General features: G+C 49.5%; 1 protein-coding gene across 1 annotated transcript in view; it reads right to left on the bottom strand.

The window, feature by feature from the left end:
- Positions 1-1,541: 1,541 nt before the first annotated feature.
- The window catches only part of LOC138513330 (ADP-ribosylation factor-like protein 8B-A), a 222,098-nt gene continuing 197,486 nt past the window's right edge, over positions 1,542-26,153 (bottom strand). Inside the window, exon 7 of the mRNA XM_069628077.1 lies at positions 1,542-2,179. Within this exon, the coding sequence (XP_069484178.1) occupies positions 2,130-2,179 (50 nt within the window). The 3' untranslated portion in view covers positions 1,542-2,129. The remainder of the gene's footprint in view (positions 2,180-26,153) is intronic.

The following is a 26,153-nucleotide window of genomic DNA, read 5'->3' as shown; positions in this document are numbered from 1 at the left end:
TGCGGAGGAAGGAAAGATTGGTGAAAATGCGCCCTATGGTTTGTAATGGGGACATCACACCCAGAGTGAAAGAATACTATTTTTTGGGCATCAGATTCTCTGAGCCGGTCACGGGTTGAGCACATGTTAATAAACAATCTTTGACGATGCGCCAATATGGAATTTCATGCTTTTTGTCCCGTTGTCAGGGGCAACCCCTGGACCTGGTTTAAAGAAAATCTATGTTGCGCATGACCAAGGCTGCAACACTATATGGTGTACCATTGTGGGGCTACACGAAAGTATCAGGGAGGTACAGGTTAAGGACAATAGGTTTTTTACAAGGCTGTTGGGACTGCCCGGGAGCCACTGCTCGTGTCTCAGTCTACAGGGAACTGGGAATGGATTTCTGAGAGGACCAATGGCCGTTGGCTCAGATCATTTTTTTTTTAATGCCATTTTATTATCAGGACCCTCATGGATAGGGAAAAAAATGGCATCAAATTCCCTGGCTACCATTTATTGGTGAGTTCCTGTCCAGACGTAATATTCAGGTCCTTTCACCACCAGTTAACTTGCTGACTTCTGGGCAACTGTGCTCTTATAAGTGTATTTTGAACCTGGTAGTGAAGGATAAAAGGGACTTTATGGAAATCACGCAAGCCAGATTAGATTGTCTACAGCTATGGGGAAATATGGCAAAGTGGCCCGGGGACCCCGATATACTAAGCTGTCCAGCTTGTGGGGCGGACAGAAAGGATTTGAAGCACCCAATACTGTTTTGTCCAGCGTATAATGCTATTAGAAAGTCTACCATTTTACCGCTCCTAAGGGAAATTAACATTTGCTCTCACAGGTCGGCCTTAGTATTTGTTCTGGCCGCGGACTCTGTACTGACAGCTTGGGAGTTTTTGTCCTTTTTTAAAAGAGCTATGTACCAGAGAAAGTGAATTTTGTCTGAAATGATGATTCGTTTTATGCTACTGGGCTTTTCTTTGTTTAACAAAACTGCTTTTTATAATTATTGATTCCGGGGTGAATTTGAAAGATGGATATTGTGGTTTTATAACTGATGAGCTGGATATTTTTTATATTTTTTGTGTAACTGCTTTTTCTCTTTCATTGATTGATGTACTTATCCGAATAAACATTAACTGACTGGAGACATTATATTCATATAACACTTTGTCATTGATTTTATCAATGGTTTTATATAATTGCAGATCTTCATTGTTATAAAATAAAAAAAGTTGTAAAGCTTCCTAAGAGTTGGTCGCTTCATTTGCGACACCAAGTATGAGGTATGTTCAAATCTCAGAGGGTGTTCAACCTTTTCTGGTATTGGGGCAACAGGGAAGAATAAGGAAAGAGAACAAGCAGTAAACCAAAAAAATGAATGGATGAAAGGAGGAGAGCTACCACTGTGGACAGGTTCATCGCTACAGGAGGCCTTCTGGAAAGGGTAAATAAGTGTTGCTGATCATACCAGGCATGGAAAAGTTTTTTAAAAAGTAGAACATATCCATTGCAACTTGTTTCACAGGAGCTTTGGAGGCGGCCAAAAAAATGTAAACCTTTATTGCAATAGAAGAATTTGAAATACTTTGTTTTAAATGTGCTTACCAGTGGTGAAAATATGAAGAGAATTAACCTACATACCACACTGACCCAATTAACATGTTTATAGAAAGTGGTTATTAATGTAAGGCAACTATTAAATAGCATGTATCCATAATACTTTAAATACTAATGTCTCCTCGCTATCCTGAAATATAAGCATCTCCAAGTTGGCATTTAATTTAAAACAGCAAAATAACAGATCTCTTTGCATATGGCTATTTACATTATCTTTGCTAGAACATATTTGGTAAACTATATGGCATTCCTCATATGTGTTTCTGATGACGAACACCTACACATTATCAGCACACATGCATACACGTACTGGAAAGGTCCAGCGTATAATATGTCTGGAATTTTAAGGCGAGAAAGGATCCTAGACAAACACAGGCTTTTAAAGAGGAAACATAAAGCTGAAGTTCTTGTAACAGATTTCTGCTGCAGAATGAGTCCTGGTAGTGTCCAAACTCCATTCCCTTTTTGACAGTATTGTACTCCGCCTGGGCGAGTATCCGGACGAAAAAGTCGCTTCAGTAATGCCTCGATTTAGAGTGTTGAATAAGCCACTGTAATGTTATGTCTGAAATACAATTTGGATCAAATTAAATGATAAACATGCAACATTTTTAAAAAGCAACAGTCACAATTTGTAACATGCACAACCTACATGATACATTAATGATCCAATGTTTTCCTGTTCAGTACATCTTTGGGGGATTACAAAATTTGAGATGTAAAAGAGCTTTGAAGCATGTGCAATAATACACCCTAAAAATTGAACGGTGCTAACATACTACTTTAAAGCAAAACTATAAACAGCCATAGGTTAATGTATGTAGTTAACTGCATGTTCATCAATACGCAGCCTCTAAAGCCTCGAGATGCACTGGTGAATAAACTGTATGAATGCTAGAAAAGGGGGCCAAGTAACAACTATAACCCGTGTTAGCAAAGAGTCTTGATATGGGAAGGGCTCGCAGGCAACAGATCACGGAGGCTTCAGTACTTCTTGCCGCTGCAATTTACGATCAAGAGGAGTTCCAAAGGCACGCACCCATGGACATGAACTTCATTCATTCATTCATTCATTCAACAAACGTTTCCACGTGAAACCTACAGAGTTCAAACGCCCATCGCATGACAGTCTTTACTAATCCGGAACTGGTTATTAGAGCAATACCTCTCCTTGTACAGTATGAGCAAAAGTGAGCACACCTCTAGATGACGGAGGAGCCTTAATCTTCGTCCAGAGATTTCCTCATTTTGCATCCCTCGCCCACCTTCTCTGCTCTGCATTAGTGATGCAATTGTCTTGTGCCCACACTACCAAGCCTTGCACCTCGACCTCTTACACCTCTTTCCCTCATTAAATCCTAACCCTGTATTACAAGCCCTTGAGATGAGACCCGCAGAGACAACATTGCTGGGGTCAAATCTACTTTGGCCTGGGATTCCCCTACTTTGCAACCACTGCCAACCCTCTCCTAGCATCCTCTGTATTTTTGCCCTGCCATTGGTTGAGCTAGGATCCCATCTGATCACCCCTCCCCCCCCCAAAGCCCACTACAAAACAAGACCCCTCAGGGGTTTGAAAGCTCATCCACAACTGAGACCTGCTGCCAGCCCTCTGGCAAACAGCACCATTCAGCATGCTAGATACTCTGCCATTGCCCTTATGATCTCTGCACCCTGAACATCTGCATATGGGTTTTCCTCCTCAATGCTTGTCCTGTATGCTGCTTTTTAGTGCAGCTCCTAGCCTGCAACTCTGTGACATTTGCTTCTGCTGGCATCATCACGAGACTTGCTCTCAAATACACGCTTGCTCCTTGATTGCAGCCTTTTTATATGTGACCAGATTACACATGTACAAAATGTGTGCCGTGAACACTTATTCATATTCCGCTTCAAGCTGGATTCCAGCCTCAAAGCCCGGGACCGGGTTTCAAACCATTGTGGCTCTGCCTCTTTTGTCCAATGCCTGGCTAATGAGATTTTCACCTTGATTGCAACTTTGACATTTGCTCTTTAATTTTACCCTTTTCCTGGAGCAGCCCTATGAAGTTTCTACTCTTTAGGTTTATCCGTAGATTTGCTCCTTGACTGGACCCAATGTGATGTTCTCTGTGAACCCTGCCTATTAGCTTTGCTCCTTGATACACCCTTATGATAGTTACTTCTTAACACCATTTTGGCATTTGCTCCCTCTAAATAATTGCTATTTTATTGAGCCCTTAACGTGGCTCATGAGATTTCTTTGACTGCACTTTTCTGAAATCTCTCCCTAAATGATGCCACTCGGTTTGAAGCAGTTATTTAGTCGTGGTCACCCCCCAATGAGTGTTAATCCTCAATGTTACAATAAGAGTTCTGTTCCATTTCGACCCTAGCGATGATTTCACCCTTTCTCCAGCATAAGGTCTGGCATGGATTCACATGCTCATGAATATTCCGTCATTCGGCTGCAAATCAAACATTTTTTTTTTAAAGTGTTTCAATTTCACTTTAAAACTATTTCTTCTCTAAACCAATCGCTATCCTCTGGGTCATACTGCCCCCAACCAATGACAGTCCTCTCCCTAAGCTCCGCCCCTGATGGCCATCTTCAGTGTTGGGAGCCCTTTTAGTGCTCTCCAAGCTTTTTTCTTATATTTCACATTGATAAAAAGTTTGTTGACCGATTTTGAATGAATCATTCGACCGGAGGTCGACTACCAGTAGCGCCGACCCGTTGTCGGTGAAGATCAAGCTTCATCGAGGATCTTCATCAGAAGGCCCAGACTTGGGCCTACTTCATGCCTTTTTCACCATGACCAAGGAGAAGAGATGCCCCTCTTCAAACTCTGCGTGAAACGTGGACTAAGAAATGATTTTGTGGAGGATCGACCTCACAAATGTCTTTACTGCCTGCATCCGGACCATGATGAGGGCATGCGAGGTTGCAGGTTGGCGGCATGGTTAAAGTCGGGTAAGGCCCCTGAGACTTGGCCTCTGGGCATGAACAGGCTCCCTCCAGGGCCAGCCGGCCCCATGATCGAACTCCCTCGGATAAGAGATTGAGGTCCTTTGAGGACGCCCCACCTGCGTATGTCCAAAAGAAGGCAAGGCCGTAGGCCATGGATCCCACTAGGTTTGCCACTGTTGCGCGTCGCAGCAGGGAAGGATGAGATCACCATCAACACAACATCCACAGTGAACGTCCCAGCAAGAGTTACGCACTGGAAGAGCAAGTCCTTGACCCCTTCGAAACTACATGCATCGTTGACAGAGAAGACAAAGGAAAAGTCCATGGAGGGCCCCTCTATCGCCACTGCCGCCTCATTCAAGTTAAAACAACAACCGAGTCATCAACGGCCACGACCACGGTTGTTGTCATGTCGAGGGTGCCATCGACTGCCTCATCAATGACCACTACTATGTCGAAGGGAGGGCAGTCTGTGAAAGTGGTGCCCACAGCGGCAGCTGCTCCGCAGGTGTCATTACCGGCAAGGCAGATTACTGCCGCAGCTACGACGCTGCCACCCAGAAAAGGGGCAGAAGCCTCTCCCACTCAGAAGACTCAGGAAAGGAGCAGCACCCTGATGCCCCCTAAAAGGGCTGCAGAAGTGGGAGCTGAACCAAGTGTGCCAGGACAAATTTATACTAGCTCTGATGAGGTGACTACCTTCCAGAGGGCTACTATTCAGACTATGAAGGTGCTTTGCTTCGGAATGAGCCCCATCGGCCCAGAGCCTCCACCGCCCATTCCGACTGCACCCAACCCCTGGGATGTTTCGTGGGACATTCTGACCATGTTGGTAACAAATTCAGCAGAGACTGCCTCCCACACCGAGCCCTGCTCTGTCTGCAAGTCCTCCAAGACCACGTAAACACAAGTCCAAGGACCCTTCTGATCCAGGGCGCCAATCAACACCACCTCCACCTTGGGATTTCACCCCAATGGGGGATTCTGCCATGGACACAGGCACAGATACGGTGGCTAGGCCACAAACCGTGCAAGTTCAGGAGAAGGACCATCACGTAACTCCCGTTGATGGACGATATCTGGAGGGGAAGGCCTAGCGGTGCTGAAGAACCCAAGCACCGCCCAAGCGGGACATGCTCGAGAAAGTATAGAGTACCAGACTCGGTCCCCAAGTGCCTGAGGTCCCAGCCTTAACCGGATTCTGTGCTCTCAGCTGCTGCCAGGAAACATTCTGCAAATCCATCATCCTCGTCCGCGGTACCCCGGACCACGAGGGAAAGAAACTGGATGCTATGGGCAAGAGAATTATCTATAAGGCAGCCAGCACCATTAAAGCTGCGAACGCACTGGCCTTTTTGTCACGCTATGACCGGGAGCTTTGGTACAAGCTGGGCCCGATTCTTGACTTCCTACCTGACAAGAAGGCAGAAGCTCTTGAGCTGTTCCAGGAGTGGAGTAGTGGGAGGTGGCCTCTGACCACGCCATCACAGTGGCCATGGACATCGCCGACAATGGATTCCGTCAGATGGGAAATTGAGCGTCTCTTCATCGGCTTGGATGGCTGAAAGCCACCAACTTCATGCTGGATATTCAGTCGAAGGTGTTGGACATGCCATTCGATGGGGAGAACCTGTTCGGCAAGGCGGTCGACAAGTCTCTTCAGCTCATCAAGACAGACACAGAGAGGGCACGTTTGCTGGGTACCCTGCTGCAACGTCGGTCATTCTTTCGTTCCTCAAGGGGAAAACCTGGCAGGTCCTCCAAGGGCTGCACCACCCCTTATCGGCAGCCTTCGCGTTCTACGACGCAGGAGGTATACAGAGGCCGCTCACAGGCATACAGCAATGGAGGACAGTGCCGGCACCTCCCGCAGGGCAGGACCCCGGCACCTAAGCAGGTCTGAACCAGCCGTGGATTTGGGCCCCCACTCGTTCACCCCAGTGAGAGGCCATCACCACTGCCAGATGGGTGCTGGATGCTCTTGGACAGTGGCACACATTGGCGTTCCTGCACAGGTGTCCCTGTACCCCCCCCCCTTGTAATGCGCCAAGAACAACATGCAGCACAGCTACTACAGGAGGTCCAAGCCATGTTAAAGGGGGCGATAGAACTCATCCACCAGCACCTCCGGGTGTACTCCAGATACTTTCTGGTTTGAAAGAAGACAGGCGGGTGGAGGCCGATACTGGACCTACGATGCCTCAATAAGTACCCGAAGGCCCAGAAGTTCAGGATGGTTACGTTACAGCATGTACTCGGCCAGCTGGAGCAAGGCGACTTCCTAGGGTCTCTGGACTTGGAGGACGCATACTTCCACATCCTCATCCATCGGAAGCACTGCAAGTTCCTGCGGTTCTTGGTCCAGGGATGGCATTATCAGTTCATGGTGCTTCCCTTTGACCTGAAAACAGCCTGAGGGTCTTCACAGAGTGCCTGGCTCCGGTGGCAGGACATCTCAAGGTCATCCACGGCTACCCTTACCTGGACGATTGGCTGAGCCGATCCTGCTCCCATGCTCTGGCGAGCCAGCACACGGCAAGGACCGCCCGTCTGCCGACAGATCTGGGATTCTCCATAAATTATCCAAAGTAGGAGCCGTTGCAGAACGCGCTGTTTCTGAGGGCACGACTCACAGTGGCTCGTCTTGCGGCTCCCTCAGAAGAGAGGGTGGTAGCTATCCCAAGGAAGGTGCAGGGCCCGTCATCGGCATGGTCAGCTACGGTGGGAGCCGTCAAGTCGCTGTTGGGCATGATGCCTTCCTGCATCAACCTTGTCCACCTTTGCAGATGAGGCCTCTCCAGGAGTTTCTGGATGCGAGATGGCTGCATGTCTTGGGATCCTGGATAGACAAGACCTCCCTCAACGAGGAGTTCAAAGGAGCAATACAGTGGTGGGGTGTACGCCATCATCTCACGCGAGGAGCCCCATTCCAAGTCCCTCCTTATCAGGAGACAGTCACCACGGATGCTTCCCTGAAAGATTGGGGAGCTCATACCGGACAGTTGCATACCAGAGGCCGCTGTCTGCCAAAATAAAAGACCCTTCACATCAACTTCCTGGAGCTTCGGGCCCTCTTCTGGGCCCTCAAGTCATTCCTGCCATCAATGAGGATCTTCACAGACAACACCACCACCATGTTCTACATCTGGAAGCAGGGCAGGACGCGCTCTCCGGCCCTCTCCAGAGAGGCCCAGGATCTGTGGCACTGGGCCATATGACAGTACATGTTTCTTGTCCCCCTTCACCCAGCGGGCATCAAAAACCCCATTGCAGACTCGCTCATCAGGGAGCTATGTTCTTGCCACGAGTGGGAGCTTTGCCAGAAGCAGGTAGATCTTCTATTCTGTGAATGGGGTCAACTCTAGATCGAAATCTTCGGCCAGCAGCGAATTCCAAGTGTCAGAAATTCACCAGCAGGTTCCCACAGCCAAGGAGCATGGGGTATGCATTCTCGTTCCCTTGGGAACTGTCCCTATACGCTTTTCCTCCATTGCCACTTCTGCTATGAGTGACCAGCACACTAAGACAGTGTCACTGCAAGATGATACTCGTAGCCCAGTCATTGCCGCGGCAAATCTGGTATCGAGATCAGTTAAGTGTTGGCGGCTCCGTCCATCAAGATGACACTACTGCCAGACCATCTGTCCAGAGAGGGAACATGGCTTGGCACTTGCGGCCCTAGAGTTTGGACAATATGTTTTACCTGAAGAATGTAAGGACATCCTCGCCAAGGCCTCTTCAAAGTTGACTTTCTACCCCATAAGTGGAAGCGTTTCTCAGTGTGGTGCCGGGCTCAGAAGATCAACCCCCTGCACGTCAGAGCCCTGCAGCTATTACCATACCTGCTTTCCTTGGCCAAGGATGGACTGGCTTTTGCCCGAGCAAGGTGCACCTGGAAACCATATCCTGCTACACTAGGGCGCCGGGCAAGCCTTCTCTGTGGTCTCAAGACTCTTCAGCAAGGGAAACTTCAGGACAGTTCAGCCGCTGAAGGTTCCCGCCCCGGCATGGAAACTGAATGTGGTTTTGACTAAGCTTATAGGGGTGCCTTTCAGGCCGATGCATCAGGCCCCTCAAGTTCCTATGGTGGAAGACGGTGTTCCTTGTAGAGATTACCTCGGACAGGCTGGTCAGGGAGATCCAGGCACTCATGCAAATGGCCGTACCTGTCCTTCCACGCTTCAAGGGTGGTACTGCATACACACCCTACCTTTATGTAGAAGGTGCCATCGGAGTTATGATACATGATAAGCCATTTATAACGCGCTTGTACACAAGTGTTTCTAGGCGCGAAACAAGCCTTTGGTGTTACCAGTCTTCCAAAATCTGTCGTCTCCGGCGGAGAGGCCCTTGCATTCGCTGGACATTGTTCGTGCCTTGAAGTTCTAAGTGGCACGCACAAAGAGCTTTCGCAAGGCTTCTCATCTGTTCGTCAATTTTGGACCTGTGAATCACGGAAAGGCCTGGTCAAAGGCTTCCATCTCCAGGTGGCTCTCCGGCTGCATCATGCACCGTCATCGGCTGGCTGACAGACCTGTTCCAGGCTGGCTGAAAGCCCATTCCACCAACAACGGCATTGCTCTCTGGTGTGCTCCTGCAGGGCTTCTACGTGGAGGTCCATGCACACCTTCACGAGGTTCTACTGCATCAACCGGGATTCCAGGGAGGAGTGCCAAGTCTGCCAGGCGGTACTACGCAACCTGTTCATTTGAGGCGAGTCTGTCCAGGGGTGACTTATTGCTTCTGTTGAGCCTTGCCACCTCCGGTAGGTGTTTCGATGTACTGTTGTGTAATCATTATTCATGAGCTTGTGAATCCATGACAGACCCCATACAGGAGAAGGTTTAAGTTAATTATCTGTAACTATTGTTCTCCAGCATGGGTCTGGCATGGATTCACAAGCAGACCCTCCCTCCTTCCCCTCTGTGGCTCTTCTTGGTACATACTGCCACTTTACATGTTTACCAAATCTGAAGATGGCCACCAGGGGTGGAGCTTAGGGAGAGGACTGTCATTGGTTGGGGGCAGTATTACCCAGAGGACAGTGACTGGTTTACAGAAGAAATTTAAAGTGTAACTGTTTTTTCTTTTACTGAGGATTCCTAGCCTGACGGGGAATATTCAGGAGCATGTGAATCCATGCCAGACCCATGCTGGAAATCAATAGTTACAGGTAAGTAACTTAAACCTTACTGCACCCTGGCGTACTTGCTTCTTGAATGCACTCTTGCAATACCTGCTCTTGGAATGCACCCTTGCGCCACCACCCATAAATGCTGCTTTTGAGATGTCCTCGTTAATGCACCCTATCACTTGCTAATCCTTGTGATATTTGCTCCGCTACTGCAGCCTTGCCATAATGGTTTCCAGAATGCTGTTTAAACTTGCTTGTTGGTAGCAAAAATACAATATGCTTCTTTAGTGCCGTCTTTTAACATAGATCCCTTGATTGCTACCTCAGAGTTCCACGCCACATAAGCCCATATCTGTACCCACATTATAGTTACTGTGGTCCTTGATGGCAGCCAATATGTCTCATATTGTCTGGGGTTTGATCACCCAGATCAAACCGAGAACCATCAGCACAGTGTAGCATTGAAGCTTTCCTTTACACCCTACAACTAATAAATGGCATCCACACATCCTGTATATTACTGTGCGACTGCCAGGTGCAGGAACTCCTCGGCTGGAACAGCTGACCTCCATGTCTGCTGGATTACACGGTTCTATGTGAAAATGTCTCCTGGGAAAAAAGGTGCCAGGTAGAAGATTCTTTTTCCCCTATAGCCCCAGTATATTGTATGGTAGTATTTACTATTCTAACTGCAGTCCTAGAATATTTGGGGGAAGTGCTTGATTTTCTTGGGAGTGCACATTTGGGGACACCAATTGCCCCCTGGTGATCTTTTCCCAGGCAACTATCACTGGATACTAATTAAGAAAACAGGAACCTTCATACTCTCAATCCATGAGCTTCATGACTATAAGGAACCATAAAGATAGGGGTGCTTTTCCTGGTACATGTTTACTAATTGTGAGGCTGAGGCTGCATCTCATTTGGGCTGGTGACTGCCGAGTGTATTACCCTTTGAGCTGGCACACACCACTCCCCCTTGCTGCTATTAAAAAAAAAAAAGATAAAAAGGAAAATCAAGGCTGAGGCAGTACTTCAGGCGACGTCACCTAGAAACAGGCATTGTGAACTTGTCTGAATCCATGACAAGAGGTAGTAGAATTAGAGCAAATGACAATTGAGGGTCATTCTGAAATAAATGGTAATCATTGCCCTGCTATGTGGAAATTAACACCGGCAGAACGCCAAATAATGACTATTGCTAATCCCAAAAGAAATGATTATTTACTGTAGCACCACATCAATGAGCGGTTCAAATCATTATTCCAAATCACATGTAAATTATTGTGTTCAACTGACTTCTATTGAAGAAAAGACTGAACACACTTGATACTATATATTAGCACCCTGGCAGGAAAAGGGGGCGGGGGAAAAAAATAATTTAAAAAACCATATAAAAAAAAGAAAATCGATCCTGGGGCCTACCAGCAAATAAGTAAGCTCACAACTGGGTCGAAAAACATGGCTAGAACTGTCGGGGAAGCCAACACCCTACTCCACATCACACCCACAGGGTGACAGAAGTACTCTGTGACAAACATAGGGTGCTTAAAAAGCAACCACACCCCTGAAACGAGAGTGTGAGTGTGTGTCCAGCTTGTGCTAAATCCACTCAGGATATAGTTTAACACCTTCAGATTGGCAGATTTAGCCATCAAATGTGTTTTCCGGACCAAAAGAGTGCATTTACAATGTTCCGAGAGTATTGAAATAGAATTATTGAACAAAAGCTGGACACACGAAGAAGGGGGAGAGGTTTTGATATTGTATTTCCATGGGAGATGGAAAGCAGCTTAATTGTTGCCCCCATCCATCTCCCATGTAGTTTTCCACTTTCATTATATCACTGGAACATCCATTGCACACGAATGCCTACAAGAAAACCTACACAGTAAGGTTTAAGGTTCTTCCTGATGGATTAATCCTTCCTTTCACAGATTCCTCATCCTAGAAACACCCTCCAGGTACAAGACTAGCTTCAGATACACTCTGAGAAACCAGGGGGAGTCACTACGGCTCTCAGTTGGCACCCATAATGCCACATGTGACCATGGGTGGTATAGTGAGACTGCTGCACCCCGCTAATTTATCCATGCATTGAAAATCTGAACTACTGAGCTGCAGGGGGTTCTGAACAAGGGCAGTGAACATGGCAGTGGAGAAAGTTGCCCTCCCCCAGACTCTTTGCATCCCTTGCTGTTGAATGCAGGAGTCACTACATAACCACCATCATCCCACAATTGGGTGACCTAAGCAATCTGCCTGGCAGTGGTGGGGGAGGAAGCCTACTCCATAGACGCTGCAGAGCACTTGCTGTTGAAAGGAGGATTCACTACATAACCAACATCATCCGCAAAGCGGCGGAGAATGGCAGACGAGGGAAGTCATCATGGCAGTCCATGTGAGGGTTGTGTCTGCATTTAAATAACTGTGCTACCTTGAACCATGTAACATTGTAAAATGTTCTGGCCAAGCTTCTTTCTCCAGCAATGGATCTTTCATCGATTCACATGCTTTGAATATTCCCTGTCAGACTGGAATCCGGGTTACACACTGCCTCCATTTACTAAAAGAAAATGCAGGCGTGTTTTGTAATCCTCGTTTTGGGTGCTTTCAGTCCCAGCCAATGGGAAGTTGAGTGTTATGCACCACCCCTGGAGGCCATATTCAGATTCTAACCGCACGTCATGCTGAGGAGTCCTCGCATCTTTCTCCCAGGAGAAAGGTTTTTGTAACTCGAATACAGATGACATAGAAGAAATACATCTTTAGGGCAAGCTCCACTTGTGGGTTGAAGAATGTGTTAGAGGGGGATTAGCATGACTGACTGTCTAGTTAGAACAGCTTGGGTTTGAGGCTACCAGTGATTGAGGTTATTCCCCAATTCCTTAAGGATCCTTGCAGGGCCCTAGGTGTTCTCAATTGTCGCTCTGCTGGTGTCTCCAGGTTGGTTGGGCGCCCCTTTGTGATTGTGAGCACCAAAGAGCAAGTGTGCTAGTCATAACTGTAGATTAAGGTGATTAGCAATCTGTTTAGCTACAGTTTGGATCTGCAGCCACTGGTGACAGTCGTTTCAGCATTTGCTGTGGCCAGTGGAGCCTTGCGTCTAACACATGGATACCTAGATCACTTGCATCATTGTTCACAAGTTGGACAGCAGCTAGTTCTGAACTCGGTAAACACGGGCAGTTAGCTGGAACAATGTCACAGATTTAACCAGCTCGATCGTCAGTTGAGTTCCAGTTTTTATTGATGGCTATTTTATGGTGCGATTTTAAGGCTTTCTCTTTTGTAATTGCAATTTGCTGTTTTTTTCTTTCAAAAGTCATTATGTCAAGTCAAATCATTTTTATTTCGGATGAATAATCAAAAGCAAAACCATATTAACACATGCAAGCATTCGTTTAATTATAAATTACGAATAAAATCTAAGACAACATACATATTTACATCAACAGAGGCACCAGTTGTACCAAGCAAGTCAAACTGACCAAATGTTTTATTCTCCAGAACAAAGCATTGGTAGTATAGTTGGATACTGCAAAAATTGGGTCTGGATGCAATGTTGACTTACACATAGCATATATGCCTATCGAATTAGAACTTTACTGAACATAGCCCAATTGCAGTTTTAACAACTCAATTGATCATTTATGGACACTTTTTATTTTATGTTTTAACATGTGTTTGCTTGTTTTTGCGCATTTGATGTACATTGCAGTGATATTAGTATATTTTACACATTTACATCAATGTTCATTAGAATTTTGTAAATAATAACAGTTTAAGTGCTTATGTCAAGTTAAAGAACAGCGATAAGAAACACACTGCAAACAAACTCTACTGGTGCATATTTATTGAAATTAGTAACTGAAGTTGAAAGCAAATTCTATCTCCCAGGCCTGTAATTGTTAATAATTTAAAAAATCTAAACCCCTGAAGGACTCAATGGAGTAGGAATGGCAATGAATGTCATACAAATGGTTTGCGGCAGAGCCGACAACCCTACTCACCAACCTTTCACTCAGCCGAATCAACCCTGATCACGCAATTGTCATTCCAAATGCATCCTGCTTAGCAGATCGGCAAGTTAGATCGAGCTTGCCACTTGCAGCAAATCCTTCAGTTAATAAGGAACAAGTTACTTACCTGTAACTGTTGTTCTCCAGCATGGGTCTGGCATGGATTCACATGCTCATGAATATTCCCCGTCGTCAGGCTGGGAATCCTCGGTAAAGAAAAAACCAGTATCAGTTTCGTTTCTGATCTGTCTTTCGTAGTAATATCCAATCACTGGTCTCTGCGTCATACTGACCACAGCCAATGACTGCCCTCTACCTAAGCACCGCCTCTGGCAGCCATCTTCAGATTTGGAAGCACGTGAAGTGGCAGTATGACCAAGTGAAGAGCCGCAGAGGGGTAGGCGGGAGGGTTCGCATGTGAATCCATGCCAGACCCATGCTGGAGAACAACAGTTACAGGTAAGTAACTTGTTCCTTCTCCAGCATGGGGTCTGGCATGGATTCACATGCTCATGAATAAAGAATACATAGCAGTACACACATGCACAACCACGGGAGGTGGCAAAGGCTCAACATTAAGCAGTACATCCAACTCAACATTAAGCATCTTACCTCCTCACCAGGCTCACCTCAGGCGAACAGGTTGCGCAGCACTGCTTGGCCGACCCTGGACTCCTCCCTGGAATCCCGATCGACGCAGTAGAATTTCGTGAAGGTGTGCGTCGACCTCCACGTAGCAGCCCTGCATATGTCCAGCAGGGGCACACCAGAAAGGAACGCCGTGGTAGCTGCGATCGCTCTGGTGGAATGGGCTCTCGGACGGCCAGGCAGCGGTCGGTTTGCCAACCGATGACAGTACATGATACAGCCGGAGAGCCATCTGGAAATGGAAGCCTTCGAGAGAGCCTTCCCCTGATTGACAGGTGCAAAGTTCACAAAGAGTTGTGACGTCTTCCGAAAACACTTCGTGCGGTCCACGTAGAACTTCAGCGCTCTAGCCACATCCAGCGAGTGCAAAGTCCTCTCAGCCGGCGACGAAGGCGACGGGAAGAACACAGGCAACACCAAGGGTTCGTTGAGATGGAAGTCCGACGGTACCTTGGGCATGAAGGAGGGGTGCGTCCTGAGCACTACCCTCGTGTCGTGAAAAGTGAAGTACGGGGCCTTGCATGAAAGGGCCTGGATCTCTCCCACCCGTCGTGCGGAGGTGATGGCCACAAGAAACGCTGCTTTCCACGACAGAAACTTCAACGGGGCCGAGTGCAGAGGCTCGAACGGAGATCCCATGAGCTTGGTCAGCACCACGTTGAGCTCCCACGCCGGGGCCGGAGCCTTCACCGCCGGGAACGATCTGAACAGTCCCTTCATGAACTCTTTCACCAGACGATGAGACCACAAGGACCCGACCCGGCCCGTGGTTCTGGTGTATCGGGAGATCGCAGCAAGATGAATCTTGATGGACGCGTGTGCCAGTCCAGCTTTGGCCAGCGTCAGCAGGTACGGCAGTACCTGGGGAGCCGTAATCCGTAGAGGGTTAATCTTCTGTGCGTGGCACCAGACAGAGAACCTCTTCCATTTGTGTCCGTAGCATTTAAGAGTCGAGGACGCCCTGGCCTTTGCAAGAACCTCTCTGCAGTCGGCCGGTATGTCGTATCCTCCAAACTCTAGCGCTGCAGGAGCCAGGCCTGCAAGTTCAGCGATTTCGGGTCGTGGTGGAGGATGGCGCCTCCTTCCCTGGAGAGAAGATCCGCGTCCACCGGCAGCTTGATTGGCGGGGACGCTGACAAGTCCAGAAGGTCCGGGAACCATATCTGCCTCGGCCACGCAGGTGCGACGAGGATCATCCTGCACCGTGACCTCTTGAGCTGGTTGACGAGCCGGATTAGCAGTGGCAAAGGAGGGAACGCGTAGAGGAACAGGCCCTCTCAGGGGAACGAGAAGGCATCGCCCATGCTCCTCGCCTGGGGAAACCTGCTGGCGAACCTTCGGCACTTGGAGTTCGTCGCCGTCGCGAACAGGTCGATCTGGGGTGTGCCCCACCGTCGGAAGAGGCGATCCACTAGATCCTGCCGTAGTTCCCACTCGTGGCACGAGCGCAGCTCCCTGCTGAGTGAGTCGGCGATGGTGTTTTTTATCCCTGCCAGATGAAACGGCACCAGAAACATCCTTTGGGCGACGGCCCAATGCCACAGGTCCTGCGCCTCCTTGGACAGCGCTGGGGACCTGGTTCCGCCCTGTTTCCTGATGTAAAACATGGTGGTGGTGTTGTTGGTGAAGATCCTCACCACCTTGCCCTTGAGGGACGGAAGGAAGGACCTGAGGGCCCAGAACACTGCACGGAGCTCCAGGACGTTGATATGGAGGGACTTCTCCGTCGGGAGCCAAAGGCCTCTCGCGTGCAGATTTTCGGTGTGCGCTACCCACCCTTCCAGGGAGGCATCGGTGGTCACCGTCTCCTGGTGGTCTGGGGTCTGGAAGTCCATGCCCGCCGTCAGATGCGTGCGGTTGCCCCACCACCGGACCGCTCGGCGGAAACTCTCGTCGAGTGTGATCCTCTCCTCGAAGCTGCCCGTCGTTTGGATCCAGCGCGCGTCCAGGAACTCCTGCAACGGGCGCATCCGGAGCCTGCACATGGGAATGAGGTAGATGCAGGAAGACATCATTCCGAGGAGGGACTTGATGGACCTCACCTTGGCCGCGTCGGAAACCAACATCCGCTGTACCTTGCCCAGGATGGACCTGGTCCTTTCCTCCGACGGGGAGGCCAGAAGAGACACTGTGTCGAGCTTCGCTCCCAGAAACAGTGCGTTTTGCGCGGGTACCAGGTGAGACTTGGCGTAGTTCACGGAGAATCCCAGGTCCGTGAGAAGTCGGACGGTCCTTGCCGTGTGATCCAGGGCGAGCTCCCTCGTCTTGGCTCGGATGAGCCAGTCGTCCAGGTAGGGGTAGACGTGGATCCCCTCGCGGCGCAGCTGCGCCGCCACCGGTGCAAGGCACTTGGTGAATACCCTGGGGGCCATCCGTAGTCCGAAGGGGAGGGCTTTGAACTGGTAGTGACGCCCTTGGACCACAAACCTGAGGAATTTTCGTTGCCCCTTTAGGATGGGAATATGGAAGTAGGCATCCTCCAAATCCAACGACGACAGGAAGTCTCCTTCCTCCAGCTGACCCAGGACGTGCTGGAGGGTGACCATCCGGAACTTTTGCGCCTTGATGAACTTGTTCAGACGTCGCAGGTCCAGGATGGGGCGCCATCCCCCCGTCTTCTTCTTCACGAGGAAGTATCTCGAGTAAACTCCGGAGCCCCGAAGTCTCTTTGGGACGAGTTCGATGGCGCCCTTCCTCAGCATCGCCTTTACCTCCAGGAGAAGTTGAGGGACGTGAAGTTCTTTCCTGGCCACGGGGGGGACGCGCGGACACCTTCTTTGAAATTCGAGCGCGTGGCCCCGGGCCAAGGCGTCCAGCACCCAACGGTCGGTGGAGATGGACTCCCACACGCTGACGAATCTCGCCAGCCGGCCTCCCACCGGGGTGCTTCGGTGGGGGCCCGACCCCACGGTCGGTTCAATCCTGCTTCGACGAGGCTTTGCCGCTTTGACGACGACGGCGGGGTCCGCCAGACTTGCCTCGTCCTCTGTAGGCCTCCTGAGCCGACGAGCGGGCCGCTTGACGGTAGCTGGAGAAACCGCCGCCTGAACTTTTGGAGGCGCCCTTGCCTCCGCTGCTCCGAAAGGGCGTCCGTCGTTGTTGCAGAACTCCAAGGGCCCGGGCCGTCTCGGTGTCCGCTTTAATGGCCTGAAGGGAATCGTCCACTGTTTTCCCAAACAGGTTGTTCCCATCGAAGGGCATGTCCAGGACTCTGGTCTGAACGTCTTGACGGAAGTCCGTAGCCTTGAGCCATCCACGCCGCCTAAGGCAAACGCCGTTGCCCAACTGGCGGAACCCAGTGTCGGCGATGTCCGTCGCAACGGTAATGGCGTGGTCCGAAGCCATCTCACCTTCCTGCAGGATCTCCAGGGCCTCTGCCCTCTTGTCGTCCGGCAAGAAGTCCAGTAGGGGAGCCAGTTTGTACCAGAGCTCCCTGTCGTAGCGGGCCACGATAGCCAAGGCGTTGGCCGCTTTAATCGTCGTCGCCGCAGACGAGATGACTCTGCGTCCCATAGCGTCCAATTTCTTTCCCTCGCCGTCCGGGGTAGGCTGCGCCCGGAGGCACAGGGGGGCCGTGTCCGGGACCCGGTACTTCTTCTCTTACCGGTCTCTTCTAGCTGGCGTCGTGGAAGGGTTCTTGAGGAGGGTGAGGCCCTCATCCCAAATGTCGTCCAATAGAGGCACTGAGAGGACCGTCTTCCTCTTGGCCTCGCGCCGCTGATAAAGGAAACCTTCCTTCTTCTTCTCCTCAGGGCAGAGTTGGAAAAGCTCGGATGCCCTGGTGATCATGGAGTGGAACGATCCAATCTCGTCGGGCGGAGAAGCCCTGGTGGGAGGCGACGACGGTACATCCTCGTCGTATACCTCGTCGTCCGTACCCGTCGCTGCCGTGTCAGTCCCCGTATCATCCCTCGGGTGGACGGGGAGGAGGGCTTGAAGGGGCGAGACGGCTGAAAAGGAGGCGGAGGGTGGATCCTTCTTTTCTTGGTAGGGGGAACACCAGAAGGTCCCGGTTCTGGGTCCCCCGACGGGAGAGGTTCCGTCGGCAACGGTAGTCTCGTCTTTATCTCTGAGCATAAGGACTGTATAGCCAACAAAATGGCCGCCGAGTTGTCTCGCGGCGCTGGCAGAGGGGAATCCGACGGGGGATCAGGGGCCCCGACGGTACCCTCGATGATGTCGTCGTCACCTGCGTCGGGATCCATCCCGACGGGCCGGTCTTCTTCCACGCCGAGACGTGGCTTAAGACTTCGACCAGCTCCTCCTCCGAGGTTGAGGCCGAATCTACGACGACGCCCTGCCCCCCCCTTTTTCTTCCCCACGGGGGATTTCACGGGGGCCCTATCGATGGGCACAAAAGAGGACTCCCTCCGAGGTGGCAGGGAGACTCTGAGCCCCGAGGTCGCCACCACTGGTGTAGCCCCCACAGGCTGAGCCAGGGCCGCCGCGACAGTTTCGATAGAGGGCTTGGCCGGATGGATTAAGGCCTTCACCACCTTAGGTGCGCTCACCGCCTTATCCTTGAGGGGGGGGGGGGGACACTGCCTCGCTCCCCCTCCGATGGGGCCTTAGAGCTCGACCGGGGCCTCTCCAGGAGCTTCGCCGGGTGCTCGGCCTTCCTCTTACCCGACCCAGAGCGTTGGCTCGTGGTTGATGGTGCCGGGGAGGGTGCGCCCTGCCTGGCGCCCGTAGAGCCCGACCGTTCGGCGCTCCCGGTGCCAGCGGACTCGCGGTGCTTTGCCTTGTGTTGGACCCCCGTCGCCGGGGCGTCCTCAAAGGTCTTAGAAGACCGCTCGGATTTCTTCTTCTTCTTCTCGCCTGACGGGCTCTTCCTTCCAGCCAGTTGGCGAGACGTTGATGGCGGTCCTTCATGGTCCGCTCCGACATGTTGCCGCAAAACGCACAGTCCTTCTCCACGTGCGTCTTGTCCTCATGTAAGCAGTAGAGACAAAAGGAGTGTTCGTCCTCCTTAAAGACGTTCTGCAGCTGGCATCCAGGGCAGACCCTGAACAGCTTTCCGGGCGTCGAGCATCCCTTCTCCTGGGCCATGTTCGGGCCTGAGAAACTTCTGGAGTCCTCCAAAAGCGTAGCTCGACGAAATCTTCACCCTTGAGGGGCGCAGACGAATCCGACACGGGTCCCCGTTGATCGGATGGAGAGTCGGTGGAGCTTGAGGCTCTTTTGACCGAAAAAACAAAGTTTTTGAGAAAAAACGTGAAAAAATAGCACTAACGCTCGAGAGCAATAGCACGAGGATCCCAACACATGAACGTGCGGTAAAAATCTGAAGATGGCTGCCAGAGGCGGTGCTTAGGTAGAGGGCAGTCATTGGCTGTGGTCAGTATGACGCAGAGACCAGTGATTGGATATTACTACGAAAGACAGATCAGAAACGAAACTGATACTGGTTTTTTCTTTACCGAGGATTCCCAGCCTGACGACGGGGAATATTCATGAGCATGTGAATCCATGCCAGACCCCATGCTGGAGAAGATGATTAACGTTCTTTGATTTTCATTGGGTTCAGAAGACACTAACACGGATTGGTAAAGTAGCACACTGGTTGACGTTGCATATCAAATTTTGAAATATTGGGTACAGGGATATCACCATGACCTGGGGGAGGGAGGGGGGCTTTGGCAGGTTCACATTTCAAAATATATGAGGGGGATGTTATTTTAGGTTTTCCCACCCAATGGTTAATGATCCAAAGTTTTGGCATGGAAAATAACTCCCCTTAATTAAGCATTTGATATGCTGAAATTTGGCCCCTCTTTCGGTTTCATTTTCCACCCAATGAAAACCCCATTGTTAGGAATCATGCACAGAGAAGTGAAGATAACCGCAAGGCAACAAAGACTCAAAGATCAGGAAGAAGTACAAGTATGCGGCAAATGAGACACCTGTTGATTCTACTGACGTTTATGGTGTGATCTAATGTTTTAGAAGCAATACCGGTAAACAGATATTCAGTTCTAAAATCAAATGAGCATATCGATTGATACTCAAGAGAGAATTTGTCAATGCCGATGAGGACTCAGTAAGTTCATCATAGTCTCCTACAGATCTACCCATGGTCCCATCGCCAGGTTATCATTAAACAGGTATGATTTTTCTAAAGGTTCTGTCATTGAACATCAGGCATATTGGTCATAAATTGGCACAAAGTGAACCTAACATTTTTTCAATAGTTTGATATTTGTTTTTATGTTTTATTGGTTAAATAAAAATTCAACCTTTAACATACAATACATGTAGTAAATAAGTTTGATATTATGTTAGAGAAGACTTGGCTGATTCAATATGTACGCAAAAGCAACAAGGAACAAGAATGGTAGAAATTCTGGTGACCTTTGCATGAGGGTTAATTACAAATTGAATTTTTCTGACACTTTGTTGATTGCCATACTTCACATGTACAGGCCGTTAGGTTAATCAAAGATTCAGTTTCTCCCGTCTAATCAGTTTTGTCCTGTCCAATCCAAGACTCCCACTTGTTGTAACGACTGTTAAGTGAAAGACCATAGCATCAAGTATGAGATCTTGCCATTTACAGGTAATGTCAACTGTGGGGTGTGGGGGTTCGGAATAAGGAGTCAGACACATTGAGGGCATTCTGAATTATCATAAATAAAATTATAGAAATAAAGCCTATCGTTCCCTATTGCTAGAGAGAATACCCTGTCTATCCTAAGGAACTAAAGGTTCTCGTCAGTTGTCAGGAAATCCAAAGTAAAAATGTCCTCCACCCAAACTAACTCTACCTGTCCCTACCTACCACTGTATATAACTGAAATAAATAGGCCAAGAGAATTGTCTTACTTCCCCTGGTCTTCTCTTCCGATAGTCTCTTCATATACACATTTCTCCTTGGTACATTTATTTCATAACATAATCTTGTATAGTCTCTTTGATCATCTCTTGTAGGTCTTCCAAAATTCTCTAAGGTTTTGTGCTGTCTGTGGTATTATACTTCGAATATCTCTCGTGGTTTATCTTGATCCCTTTTTAACTCCTTCCTTGCCATGGATTCTCTTTCTTAGGATGTCTCCCATGATCTTGTTCTCTTGACAATCTTATTTCCTGTCTCTCATTATGTGTCTCTATGTTGGGCTTTCTCCAGTTCAACTATGAAGGAATAGGGTATCTTTCCTTCCAAGGGGACTGGTTTCCAGTCTCCATTTGTTCTCCATCCAGGATATTTAGATCCCTCTTTTACTGGTCTCTTGTTCACAGGTCGTTGCGCCAACTCTGCCTTAGGACTGGGACGAGTTTCTCTCTTCATATAATACAGTCTTCTTCAACCAGGTTATTGGTTACTTGCTTTTTTGGGTTTTCACCACCCCAATTATACAGTCTTAAGTGTATCATATTTGGGACTGGGACGAGTGCCTTCATACATATAACGATCCCGCGGTGGCCTCCCACATCTGCTGGTTCCCCCGGTACCTCACTGTATCCGGTGGAAGATTGCAGGGCTCGGCTCTCGCTTGAACAACACTCTTCGGTATCTGACAGAACCAGTAAGCAGACACAGACAATGAAATTTTGGCTATAAACTTTTTTTTGTTTTTTACTTTTTAATTGGCATTTTTATAAACATTAACACTTCCAAACAAGAAAGAACCCCGTCCTCCTCCCCACCTCTTGGTTCGGGAGTAGACCCAAAACGTGGCAGTTCGTATTCTGCAGTGAGCTCGGTGATAAATGGCTAGGTAAGTGAGGGCCGAGAGGCTTTAGACCCCTCACAGAAGGCCTTCTCCGGGGCATTCTACTATCCCCAGGAGCCGCATGGCCAGAGGGCACCATACCACCCTTGCCCCGTCCATCAGGTACCCCAGGAGGGAAGCCCATTCCGTGGAGAATCTGACATGGTCCCGCTGGATGAAGTACGTGAGCCACTCCATCGCCAACAAGTTCCACATTTTTGCAACCTATACATAGTCCTGAGAGGGGGGGGGGGTCCCTTGCCTTCCATTTGCGGGCCAAGACCAGGGCCGCCACCTTCATCATCACAAAGCTTTCGTCCCGCCTTGGCTTTGATTGAGTCGAGTGATCCCCCCCAGACCTGTGAGCGCGAGGCCCTTGCACCCCCTCAAGTCGATCCCTAGGACTTGATTAGCCGCTTCTAGGACTCCATCCCAGTATTTCTCAATTTCTGGGCATTCCCACCATGTGTGCTCCCAAGTGCTCTCTGCTCTGCAGTCCCTCCAACCGAAGTGCGATACCCCTGGGTACATTCTATGGAGCTTCAAGAGGGTCAAGTGCCACTGGGTTACCAATTTCAACCAGATCTCCCTTATCTGGAGAGACCCTGTTAACTTGGGGACCCGTGTCCAAAGCCAGACCCAATCCTTCTCCTCCACTATGCACCCTGTGGCTACCTCCCACCTCCTCATGTATGGTCTTGTTGGGGGTTCCTCTCCTGCCTTCAAGTATTTGTATATTACTATGATCAGGTGCCTGTCCCCCGAATCCCTGCTGATATACCTTTCAAATGGGGTCAATTGGCGACTTGCTGCTTGTAGCATGGTGGCATGGTGAAGCCAGTGCCTCAATTGGAAGTATCTGAACCTTTCCCTTTCGCCCAATGCGATATCTACTTTACATTGTTCAAATTGTTTCATCTGGCTATCACTGAACATATCCTGTAGCAGCCTGCACCCCCCCTTTTTGCCAAGTGTTGAAAGCAGTTGTGGTGTACCCCGGGGTAAATTGTGGATTTCCAAACAGGGGCGTTTAGGGCGAGGGGTAAGTCGTAAGATGAGCCTCCTGCACTGCCTCGTCCCAAGTTCGGCCCACTAGGTCTAGGAGTGCGCTACTGGACATGCGATTGGGCCTGTCCTGCTTGGGCCTCCAAGAAACATGCTCTAGATCTTCCCCCAGCACCGCCCTATCCATAGGCCTCCATATCTTCCCCCAGTCATCTTTTTGCCAGTCACGAATCACTTTTAATTGTGAGTCCCTGTAGTATGCCCTAAAGTCAGGGCTTCCCATGCCTCCCTTGTCCGTAGAGGCTCTCATCAGCCTGGCCGCCATTCTCGGGAGTTTGTTGGCCCACACAAATCTGTTGGTCATTCTAGTCAGAGCCCTGAAAAAGGCTGGCGGGATATATACCGGAACTGCAGCAAAACAGTATTAATGCGTCCCAACCATGAGCTAGCTAGAGGGCCCAGTCAATCAATTTAGTCTTAAGTTTCTCCAGTAGAGGTGGATAGTTAGCCTGGTACATTTGTTCAGTTGATTTGGCCAGTTTTATACACAGGTAAGGGATTGAGTGCCCGACCCATCTGTAGGGGGAAGTTCCCTTTAAGGCCTCGGCGGCTTCCCTTGGGATGGTAAGGTTGCGGATCTCTGTCTTGGAGGCATTAATTTTAAGGCCTGCCGCAGTTCCAAATTGCAGAAGCTCCCCTTCTACCGCTGGTAGGGCTGTATCTGGCTGGGTCAGGGAAAATATCATATCGTCCATGAACGCTGCTATTTTATGAGTATCCCCGGCGAAAGGGACCCCCTTTATATTCTGATTGGATCTCACGGCTTCCAGAAAAGGCTTGAGGAGGAGCGCATATAGTATTAGCGGGCATCCCTGTTTAGTCCCCCTCCCAACGGTCACTGGTTCCGTCAGTTGTCCGTTTACCGCTAACCGGGTGTTGGTAATTAGCCTTGACTCAGTCCAAAAATTTGGGGCCAAAGCCCATTCTCTGCATAGTTGCGAAGAGGAATCCCCACTCCACCAGATCAAAAGCCTTATCGGCGTCGACCACCAGGAGGAGAGCAGGGATTCGACCTGCTCTATCAGATGCACCAATCTTCTGACATTGTCGCCAGTCTGCCGGCCCCTCACAAAGCCTGATTGGTCCGGGTGAACCAGTTTGGGGATTATATGATCCAGCGTTGTTGCTAGTATCTTCGCGTGAATCTTGGAGTCCACGTTCATCAAGACTATGGGTCGGTAGCAGCTGCATTCGGTTTGGTCTTTCCCCTTTTTGTGGATACGGACGACTTTCACCTCCTCCATTGATCTCGTGATGAGACTGTCCCTGCCCATTTGGTTAAAAAGGGCGGTTATGATCGATAATAACAATTCCTTGTGGGTTTTATAAAATTCTGCTACAAACCCATCCGGGCCTGGAGATTTAAGGCTAGGTAGGGATTTAATTGTACCCCTAACTTCGTCCTCCATAATGCCCCGTTCTAGGGTTTCCTTCTCATCTGTTATGCAGGGTACCTGGACTCTAATTATTCTAGCTGGGTTGTATGTAGCTGGGTTGTATGTAGCTGGGTTGTATGTGAGGGGTTATCCAAAGAAGAGTATAATATGGTGAACTCCGGTTTGATGTAGTCATTGTTGGCGCTAACCCTCCCCTACTTTAATTTGCAATATTGTTTTCTCTTTCTGTTCCTTTCTAAGCATTCTCGCTAGCTAGTGGTCCGCCTTATTGGCTTTGATGTAGTATTTTTGCCTGAGATGTAAGATTGCGTTCCGCCGCTTGGGTCTGAATTATGTTGAGTTGTCCTCTGACTGCCCTGTACAGTCTTTTGGTGGCCGGGGTCTGATTAATCCCCATTTTGGCCATTATCCCTTTAAATTCCTCCTCCAGTCGATCCGCCTCTAATCTTATTTCTCGGTCCCTTCTCGCCTTGATTGCAATAATTGTGCCTCTCAAGGTAGCCTTAAAGGCGTCCACCTCACTTGGAGGGTTGTGTGCCCCACTTTGTTATTCGCGAAAAAGCGTTCCATTTCTTCCTCTAACTCCCGGACAAGAAGTTGGTCTCTGAAGAGGGGTGTCGGGTAGCGCCATTTCCACAGTCCCGGGGGTCTCCCATTTTCCTTCAGGTTTAGAATTATGGGGGCGTGGTCAGATAGTATTGTAGTGCTGAAGGTGCTATCAAGCGCCAATCCCAGTAGGGTTGACAATAGCCAGATGTAATCTATTCTTGAGTGGGAGCGGTGGGCATGCGAGTAAAAGGTGTAACCCGCATTGTCCCCTTATATCCCCCTCCACGCATCAACTAGGGCCAGATTGCTAATTTTGTCCCTCAGCTCGTGTGTTGGAACACTGGGGTTGCCGCCCCAGAGATACTGTCTTTGGTCGGGTCCCAAGCGATATTGAAATCGCCAGTAAGTACAATAGGGAATTTGGCGAACCCCTCGAGTTTGTCTAGGGTGGTTTGAATAAAGGGGTCTTGCTCTGCATTTGGAGCATAAACGGTCACGACAGTAAGCGCCTCCCCACTGCCCTACAGAGATACCGCCAGAAACCTTCCCGGATCATCAGAGTTCTTCCCTGTGATATGCAAATCTAATCCGTCCTACAGAGTTATTAGGACTCCTGCCTTTTTGTTGGGTTGTGGTAGTCTGGAGTAACCCCATATTTTAACCCTTGCTCTGTCTATGGTGTGAATGTGGGTCTCTTGCAGCATCCGGGTGCTCCCCTCTGATATAGCGTTCTAGTTTTTTCCGCTTAACTGGGGAGTTGAGGCCATTGACGTTAAGGGAAAGAATCTTCAAAGTACCCCTAGTTTTGATGTTGGGTTAGAAAATCTCGATTTTTAACAAATCTCTTGGATTGTGGATTTGGGTATTCCGCCCTGGTGCTCCTCCTCTCCCCCAGGCCCCTCAACCTGGTTGCTATCTTCTGAGAGTCGGGCACCATTGAAACTCCCCCCCCCCCACACTCCTCCTCCTTCCCTGGTGAGCCGGAACAACTGGCCAGTGGCACCCCCTGAAATCTAAACCTCGAGAGTCGTTCCGCAGACTGCCCACCAGTGTGTCCAACACGGG

The sequence above is a fragment of the Ambystoma mexicanum genome, chromosome 12, assembly GCF_040938575.1.
Source record: "Ambystoma mexicanum isolate Mex_15411 chromosome 12, UKY_AmexF1_1, whole genome shotgun sequence".
NCBI classification, from domain to species: Eukaryota; Metazoa; Chordata; class Amphibia; order Caudata; family Ambystomatidae; genus Ambystoma; species Ambystoma mexicanum.
Note: the sequence above shows the minus strand (reverse complement) of the source record. Positions and strands in the feature narration are given on the sequence as shown.